Source organism: Pteropus vampyrus, unplaced genomic scaffold (genome assembly GCF_000151845.1).
Source record: "Pteropus vampyrus isolate Shadow unplaced genomic scaffold, Pvam_2.0 Scaffold168, whole genome shotgun sequence".
Taxonomy (NCBI): Eukaryota; Metazoa; Chordata; class Mammalia; order Chiroptera; family Pteropodidae; genus Pteropus; species Pteropus vampyrus.
The window spans coordinates 313,429-322,739 of record NW_011888949.1 but is presented as its reverse complement, the minus strand read 5'-3'; the positions used below and the strand labels follow the sequence as shown (position 1 = coordinate 322,739).

Genomic DNA, 9,311 nt, shown 5'->3' with positions numbered 1-9,311 from the left:
GAGCGTGTGCGGGACCCTCGGGTGCGCCCAGACCGCAGACGCGGGAAGGGCACGTGGGTGGGGGTCTGCGCCGGAGCCCCGCGTGCACGGTGCTCTTCACGAGCCCTAGCTTGGGCCTCGCGCCGATTGTCACCGTCCTCCGCCTGGGGGAGCTGGCGTCGTGTCGCATGGCCATAAGGCCCCCACGCCCCCCGAGCGCGCGGCCTCCGCTGGACTCGCACTTTTCGCTTTCTGGGGCGGGATTTGGACAGGCACGCGTCTCCCTGCTGCCCGCTGGCTCGGGTGTGTGGGATCCCGAGAGGGGGAACCTCGGTTGCGTGGAGGCCCCGGGTTCCAGCGGGAGGGGGCGGTCCGTCTGGCCCCTGGTGCGGCAGCCACACAGCTGTTGTCTTGTACCCACCTGCGAACAGCTCGCTCAGTTCATCGGCAAATTCGGATTCCCCGGTTTTCCCCGGCGGGCGAATTGCGCAGTAAATGTGGAAAACACCCAGGGAGCAGCATCACAGCGTTTAATTATTCGTAGTGGGGGCTCGTGAAGGGAACCGTGGCTTTTCCTGAGCGTTTTGCGGGTAGTCCAGCCGTTTAACCGTCAGAACGTTGCGCTTCCGCGTGGGAAGGAGCATCTTCGGGTGGATCTTCACGGTATTCCCTTTCTGAGAGGTGGTCTGTGCAGTTGTGTCGCCTGAGCGTCTCATCAGCAGTGAGGGCCGAGCTCGGAGGGGGCACGCCGGGCGGCGGGAAGAGTGCGGACGAGGGAGCATGGCTGGCACAGGGGGAGTTGCAGGGGGCTGAGTGGTCTTGGCTTTCTAGAGGCTTGTGTATGGGGGTCACGGTGACTAGACTCCCTTGGGTGACCCCCCCTTGGTCGTCCTCTTCCTACTGTAAGTTTAGGGTGAAGAGACTTTTAGCTTTGAATTTGGCCTTGCGTAGGCGCTGAGGGCCGAGCGACGGGAATGAGTGCCTGTCGGGGTTCGCCTTTCCCAGCAGTGTTTCCTTTCCTCCCACCCCTCTCCAAGGCCCCTCTTCCCCGTCCCCTCTGTCACTGTAGGACTTGGCTTTCACAAGGAACTTGAACCAAAAGCTACTTAAAACCTGGAACAAGCTGATCTGGAACCATGTTTGCTCAACTGTGAATCTACTCTAAGTGCTTAGACATCACATAAACAGACCGCTTGGGTCTGAAACAGCGTATTTTCTAAAAAGTTTAGAGCTGGAACATCTGGGCCCTCAGAATCTTATAGATATGGGTTCAGCAAGCTGACGTGTGTGGAACACCTCGTGCTCATCAGGCGCTGGACTAGGTACCAGGTGTGATAGAAAGTTCGGTCTGGGTGAGTGGGGGTGGGTAGCTTCCCTGAAGACATGAGGGTATAGGTGGTAGGTACTGGGGGTGCTAGGAGAAGGCACCCCGAAATGTTCCAGCCAGGAAAAGGGTGGAAGGCGATTTCCTCCACGTGAGATGATGCGCTAAGGGAAGAAGGCGTCGAGGTATTTGGGGTGTGTCTGGAGCAGTGACGTGGGGCGACCCGGTACGCTGGAGCCTGGGGCTGGGCGGCCCCACCACGGACGCCCTGCGGATTCCCAGCGCAGCGTTGCTAGGGGGCCACGTGGCAGTGAGTCCGTGTGTGTGCGTGTTTGCCTAGGGCAGAGGAAAGGCCGTTCGCGGCTCGGTCCCCATGAGCCCGCCCAGTGCGCCCCCGGCTGTGGGCGCCGGTGCCCAGCCGACTCCTTGAAACTCGGGGCCGCTCGGCACAGGAAGTCCTCCCAGCCACCTGGGGCCTGCTGGCTCCTCTTCCAGAACCTTCTCCTTAGGGGAAGCCGCCCACCCCCGGCCTTCGAGCCCAGTCTCAGCGCCGGGCGCTGCGCCCCCTTGTCCGTCAGCCCTTTCTCTGCAGGACAGGTGCTGTTTGGGGGCCGGCTCGCAACAGCCTCACGCTTCCTTGGTCAGTGAGCTGAGATTTGCTGCATTTTCTTGTCCCCAAGTGTTTCGTCGTACGTGAGTCAAAGGGAACCAGGCCCATGCGCAGAACGTGGTGTGTTTCTGATTGGAATTCGCACCGTTGGCAGTAGTTCGAATGAGCCGAGGATGAAATGCCATAGTTTCCATTTTAACTTGTGTGGGTTTTTTTTAGGTGATTCAGCTTCTGAAAGCGGGGAAGGCTAAGGAAGTGTCCTACAACGCGCTGGCCTCACACATCATCTCCGAAGACGGCGACAACCCAGAGGTCGGGGAAGCTCGGGAGGTCTTCGACTTGCCTGTCGTGAAGGTTGGTGGCGAATCCAGCGCGTTGTGTGCGTGGCACCGCGTACCCTGGAAGCAGCGCGTCGACGCGTGATGTCACCCGAGGGCGTGTGCTCGGGCACTGCGAACCCCGGGTCCGGCAGTGTCTGCGCCGGCTCTGGGGCCACCTCGTTTGACCACTGGGAGCCCCAGGCCGGGGGGAGGGGGGAGTGTCATGAGAAAGCGCATTCGACTGGAGTCCGGGACAGAGTCACCTTCCATCCTGTGGCGACGGGGCCCAATTTCCGTGTCCTGTCCCCCGACTGCTATGCTGTCTAGCTCCTCTCTGACAGAGGTCACAGTGACCATTTGTAGCACCATCCGCCTGGTGGCCATCTGTGCCACTATCAGCTTGACCGATGGGTAGTTCATTCTAGAAAGTGGGGCCTCAGCAGCGAGAGAGTTGTTTGCATTCTGTTGATCAGCACGCTCTGCTGCTCTGTTGCGGCTGATAGCTGAGTTGACTGCTGTTAAATGTTTTCACATTTTAATTGTGTAATTTTGACCCTTTAAACCAGTGAGCGGTCGCCAGTCTTTTTGGCACCAGGGATCCGTGCTCCTGTGAGCATCTAACGCCTGAGGATCTGAGGCGGAGCCGAGGCGGTGATGCTGGCACTGGGAGCGGCTGCAGATACAGATGCAGCTTCGCTGGCTGGCCCGCCGCTCACCTCCTGCTGTGCGGCCCGGTTCCTCACAGGCCCCGGACTGGTACTGGCCCATGGCCTGGGGGCAGGGGACCCCTGCTTCACACGCTTTTCCTGTTCGCCCCACGTAACTCGTGGATTGCAGTGCTAACCTCACCCCGTAAGGTTGCCACGAAACATCTCACTTTTTTATTATTTTTGCATCGTTCTAACTTATCGATGTTCTTTGGAAAGAAATGGCATCTTCCTTTTTATAGCATTTTGTTTTTAGTAGTCTGGTCACCGAGAATATCACATTTAGGAAAATGTAGCATTCCTCTGTGAGCTGCACGCCTTCCGTAAACGGGTGAAGGGCTAGTATTTTTCTCATCTTCCGTTTCATACACGTGTACCGAAATAGCTATATTTTACTACCATTTTTTCCCCTTGTCCGTGCTGTCACAGGGCTTTGCTTTCGAGAAACAGCCAGTATGAAGGTGGTTGTGGCCCAGTGATGGCAGAGGTGGGGGCTGGGGAAGGCCACGGTCGGGGTTGGCCGGGGAGCAGGGCACCTGCGCCGACCGCTGTCCGAGGCCTGAGACCGTGCCTTGCGGGCTTAGGCCCTGATTTTTGAAAATAAACAGGAGAGCAGATCTGTCTCGCAAGAAGGTTCTCAGAAGCCAGACCCTGGACAGACGGCCGCACAGGCCAGAAGGCCCCAGGACTTGCCGCAGTGAGCAGTGGGCAGCCCCTTGCCGGGATGCTCGACTCAGTGTGGCCGCTTGGCTCTCTCTGCACATAGATCCACGCACACTGGCCGCTTCACCAATGTCACTGTGAGAGAAGGACTTGCCACAGGCCCCGGGCCGCGGGCTCCGTGGGACCCCGTTTTTGTCTCTGGTTTGCTTAGGGGCTGGATCTCGTTTACCTCCCCTTCCTGCGCTCTCTTTCTGTCATGCAGTAGCCTGGGACCTATGGCCTCATCCAGGCGGCTGCGTGGAGAGTGTGTCGGTTCCGTAGTGAACCTTAAAAGAAAAATTTCATGACAGATTTTAGGGGCTGAGGTCAGTGTTGCCAGACCACTTACAACAGTGGTGACCCTAAGCCCCCTTCCGTACCAAGTGTCGTGTCATATACCGAAATGAAATTCGTATTAGGATAACGTCACGTAATTTAAAGCACGTGTACGTGCGCTCGTGTTTTATATTTGTATATAAATCGCCAAAGCCGAAATGTTAAGAAGAGAAAGTAAATCATCGTAAGTGTGCACTTCAGTGTGTAAATACTTGGGCACAGCTGCCCCAGAGCCTGGAAGAAGCAGTCCGACGTGCCACACGTCGATCACTGTGAGCGCGACTGCCCCAGACGCGGGCGGAGCGTCAGAGCCCAGCAGCGAGGTCCCAGCTATGAGGTGGCATTTCAGAATGGTCATCGATCCGTGCTCCGAATCTGAGCTGAGCAAAGCAGGCTCCGCTGCACGCAGAGGTGGCGTCCTGGGAAGCAGGCAGCCTCCCAGCTGCTGGCTCGGGCGCCGCCGTCTGGCCCGTCCAGCTCGGTGCAGCCCCTGCCTTCCCCAGCGTTTGCTGTAGGGTTTTATTGAGAAGTCAGGCCTGCACTTCATCTGGCTCTGCATTCCAGCCCGCCTTTCGTTTATGGCGGCATCTGTGTTGTCTGGGGTGACAGTTGCAGGATGACGGGACTTCTCCGAGCTGGTCCAGCAGCTCGTTCTTCCCCCGGGCAGTGCCGGTCGACCCCGAGCCCTTCATCCGTTGCCAGCAGGCCTTGATGGGCTGCTGCTCCTGGGGAGGGGTTTGCATTCGGCTGCTGAGGCCGAGGCCTGGTTCCCTAAGCGTGTACCCGGCTTTGCCTAATGTCAAGTTGGCACGCACACTTTAAAAAATAAAGCACCCCGTGAACTGTGACCGTTTACCTTTTACATCTTTGAATTTTATAGATACTCAAAACTTGCTTTTTAGGCACTAAGACTTTGAAAATAAATTTTTTAATCGAACTGTTTTCCTCAGTGGCCTTGGGTGCTGTAGGAAACAGCCATGCTGACCGCAGCGGTTCACCTGTGTATGTTGTTTGCCTTTGGGGCTGGAGCTGCTTGTCACTGTGCTTAGCTCGCCGTTTCTGCGTTATTGTGGGCGAGCGTGTCTTGCTTCTCAGCTCTGCATCGTCTCTCCTGGATGTGCCGACTCAGCCTCAGGGTGAGTCTGCCGTGCGTGGACTTTGTGATCGCCGGCCCAGTCTTTAAGTGGGTGTTCCCGTGCTGACCCCGAGGCCGTGGACGGACGACTCTGCAGGGTGTGACCTGCGTGGACGGCGTGAGGGGCACCTTTCCAGTGTCTGCTTCCTCACGGGGCCATTCCCACAGTGGCCACAGCAGCCCCTCTCCACGGCTGAGAAGAGGCCTGCTGGCCCCCATCCAGGCCCGGCTCCGAGCAGCCCGGACCTCCGCCCAGGGGTGACAGAGAAGCCACCCTGGTGCCAGGCCCTGCGAGCGGCGAACTCGGGGCCTCTGGGTGTCCCCGCTGGGAGTGGAGCATGGCCCCAGGCGCTGTTCTGAATGCGGAGGAGGCAAAGCAGTGGGGGCGGGAGTGTCCCCGGTGCCCGCAGGTCCCGGCAGTGCAGCCGGAGCCCACGCGGTGACGACGCGTGGATGGGCTGGGCGCTGGCTCTCAGCTCGCCGCACCTCGTCCCGTGAGGTAGCCGCAGCGTCCGGTGGAATTATCCCGTCACCGTGACAGAATCACGCCGAGCAGAGCCCGTCTCGTCTCATGAGACGGTCAGCATCCCTGTGCTGTGTTTGCAGAAGACATAAGCTCGTGCTGAACACTCGTCGGCGTCGCCTGGAGAACGAGGGCTGCTTCGTTTCTCAGATTCTGTCACCGTGCACGTGACAGCGTGGTGACGCCGGCTCCGCGGAGGGCGGGCTGCCCTTCGGCGCCCCGTCTGCGGCGCCCGGCTCTGTCTCCGGCACAAGATGGGTTTTCAATGAATATTTGGTATATGTCTTGGCTGTCTATTTCTGTCCGCTGAAGTTTCTGGAAGTCGGCTGGCTGTGTGGGGGCGTGACTGGAGTTTTACATAGTAATTCTGTGAAGCAGAGCCATCAGCATAATGATTAACGTAATTTTCAAAGTTAAATATAGAAGTATAAGGTAAGATAATTTTTCAAAAATATAAATTACTCAAAAAGGTGGTAACTTTTTATAATTAACATGAGTTCTGGAATTTATAAAAAGGTTTTTATGGTTTTTTATGGTTTTTAAGTAAACTTTTTATGGTTTACTGACAAAAAGGAGTTTAGACCTGATTCAGGATGAAGAAGGGGCCTTGGATGGGGAGGGATGGCCATCGGATCCCTGTCCCTCCAGTGGGGGACAGTTCCCAGCCCGAGGGCTTAAGCAGCGAGAAGTGTGTAAACCCAGAACTTGAGTCTCTGCACGTGGTGTTTTGGAGACGTGGGTTCTGGCCTGTGATGGCTTTTCACCTCGGGCGTCAGTAACAGATCTGAGATGCTCCAGGCACGAGGCCAAAACCTGGACGCTTCGGCGTCCGTGGCTGGGAGCCACGCTGGTAAAACTCGTCAATCGTGAGTCGAAGCCTCTGACTGAGCCTCTGTTTTCTCTTGCAGCCTTCGTGGGTGACCCTGTCTGCGCAGTGTGGAGCGCTTCTGCCGTATCCTTTTGGGGCAGGGGGTGGGGAAGGGCTCTCGGAGGCTGAGACGGTGGCTGCCCGGCGCAGAGCGGGTGTGCGCTCTGTCCTGCCGCTTTCCATCCCCTGGGAGTGGGAGGGGATCAGCCTCAGCGAGGGCCGCAGCTCCAGGCTTGGAGTGAAGCTTAAAAACCAGAGCTCGAGCAGCGGGAGGGGTTTGGCAGAGAGACCCATCCCGTCCTGACCCTCGTTTTAGCCGAGGGGGCTGCAGCCGAGTTGTCTGGTCCCGGGCACAGTTAGCGGTGGCCGTGTGGCAGGGTCTCCCCGGCCTTTGATGAAGGCCCCCCGCCCCCAGCTCACAGTGGAAGTGGTCACACTCATGCGCCATGCCGGAGGATGCTGAAGACTTAAGTTGCTTTTATGATAATTGCTACGCGCACGTGTGTAAGATGCACGTCTGCATGGTCGGCCGTTTGCCCGTGAGTGTATCACGTCCCCTCGCTGAGGATGTAGGTGCGGAGATCGGCTTTTTCTATACTCTCACCTCCTCTTTTCCCAGTCTGCCCCGTGCTTTGGCCTCTTAAGTCTGTCTCTTTCCCTAGTGGAGAGGGCGGCTCACGTCCCAGCGGGCGGACGGGATGTGTTAGTGACATTCAGCTTGCACTCGTCTGATCTCATTGGACTCTTAATAACTACTACAGAGTAAATGGCTTCTCCCCAGAGTCATGTCAGATTTTTTTTGGAATCACCGCCTGCCTCTCTCAGGTAAGCATGGGAACAATGAGTCCCTTGTTATTTACGTGTGACAACGGTGAGTTTTTCTATGATTGGATGTATGACCTGTTTGGATGTATGCCACACTGAATGGCATATTCAATGTGATCGTGTGACACACTTATAATTAAACATTCATGCTTAGTTTTAAGATGTGGAGTTCTAATGGGGTGCAGTGGTTTTTCGAATCTAAAGAATTGTCAAGATTTAAAACTCGATATGAAAAAATAGTAAAAATGAAGTTATAATATGACAAGGAAAATCCAGTCAAATACAGGCAGAGAATTTTCTTAATAAAGGCCTCATACAGATTAATAAGAAGGAAATACGACCTCAGATAAAGCAGAAAAGTAAAATTACAACTTTTTATAAAGAGGAATTACAAACGATAATTAAAACATTTTACACACTATATTTTCGAAGAGGTGAGCATTTTAGTAGCAGCGAGGTAAGAACTTGCACTGGTGGGATTGGTAGTGGTGCATCCGTGCGGGGGATGCGGGCCTGGACCACTCCCTGCCGTGCATCCGTGCGGGGGATGCGGGTCTGGATCACTCCCTGCCGTGCATCCGTGTGGGGGATGCGGGCCTGCACCACTCCCTGCCGTGCATCCGTGCGGGGGATGCGGAGCTGGACCACTCCCCGCCGTGCATCTGTGCGGGGGTTGCGGGCCCGGACCACTCCCTGCCATGCATCCGTGTGGGGGATGCGGGTCCGGACCACTCCCTGCCGTGCATCCGTGCGGGGGATGCGGGCCCGGACCACTCCCTGCCGTGCATCCGTGCGGGGGATGCGGGCCTGCACCACTCCCTGCCGTGCATCCGTGCGGGGGATGCGGGGCTGGACCACTCCCTGCCGTGCATCCGTGCGGGGGATGCGGGGCTGGACCACTCCCTGCAGCAGAGGTGCTGATCTCGGCTGCTGTTTTCCAGACCAATCGAGCCGAGCCCTGTCCACAACCTTAACATGCTCACTCCGCTTTCGTGCAGTTCTCTTAGCTTCGGAAGTCCACCCCAGGCTGGTGGGAGGGTGGGCGGATGGGCACGCGAAGGCGTCAGCGAAGCCTTGTTGGTGAAGGAGGCCGCCCGCCGTTTGGCAGTGGTTCAGAACCCCCCGCACACCTGCACGGCAGCCACGTAACCATTTTTGAATTAGGTTTTGTGAATCTGTGTGAAGACGTGGGGAATGTTCTGAGTGGAAAAAAGGTTATAAAAACTCAAGTTGTATTGTCTAAGCTTGTTTCTAAATTACATAGAATAATTTGTTTAAGATTAGTAGTCCCTGGACAGGCAAGCGTGCCATTCAGAATGCCGCCATTTTCTTTGGCGTCACAGGCCCAGGCGCATTCTGTAGCTTCGTGCTCTTAAGGTGGTGTTTCTGAGGAAGTATTTCGTTCCCTTCTCTGTGGCAGCTTTGAGAAAGGGCATGTCCTGGGTTCTAGGGAGATGAAAAGGAATTTGATTACAGTCTGGCTTTTTCTAAATGCCTTTTTAGTAGAGGAATACAGGACCAGGTAAAAGTTTAACATCGTTAAGTTACTGGTCAGACTCGGCTTTTCATGCCAATGCTGTCACCAGTCCGGATTTGATCCCTTCTCTGCTCCAGCGATAAGTAAGTTTAGTTACGGTTACTCTGTTTTCTGTTTGTGTTGCTTGTAAATTCTGAAAGTTCTTTAAGAGGATAAAATTCTCTCTTTGTTTTTGCTATATCAGTTTAATAGAGAGCTGATGGAGAGCCTGGCCAGGGTTTAAACCTGGATGACTGAAAAATAAAAGCCTTTTCCATTCCATTGCTCAGTCAACAAACACTTCTTGACTGCCTACCCACGTGCCTTGCACTGTCTTAGGTACTAGAAAGATTTCAGGGAAGTTCAAGGTGTGATTCCGCCCCAAGACTCCGGCCTTGAGTCAGCAGGGGGACAGTTCGTGATCCAGCCCGGGCCAGGGGAAAGCACGGGAGCCAGAGCCCAGGAG

The 9,311-nt window shown here is 55.9% G+C and overlaps 1 protein-coding gene across 1 annotated transcript in view; it reads left to right on the top strand.

The window, feature by feature from the left end:
* Positions 1-1,733: 1,733 nt before the first annotated feature.
* PAXIP1 (PAX interacting protein 1) overlaps positions 1,734-9,311 on the top strand; it is a gene marked incomplete at its 5' end in the record, with an annotated part of 36,613 nt that continues 29,035 nt past the window's right edge. The window contains 6 exons of the mRNA XM_023536732.1: positions 1,734-1,943; positions 2,133-2,267; positions 6,545-6,588; positions 7,266-7,425; positions 7,816-8,243; positions 8,328-8,367. Coding sequence (XP_023392500.1) covers positions 1,734-1,943; positions 2,133-2,267; positions 6,545-6,588; positions 7,266-7,425; positions 7,816-8,243; positions 8,328-8,367 — 1,017 coding nt within the window. The remainder of the gene's footprint in view (positions 1,944-2,132; positions 2,268-6,544; positions 6,589-7,265; positions 7,426-7,815; positions 8,244-8,327; positions 8,368-9,311) is intronic.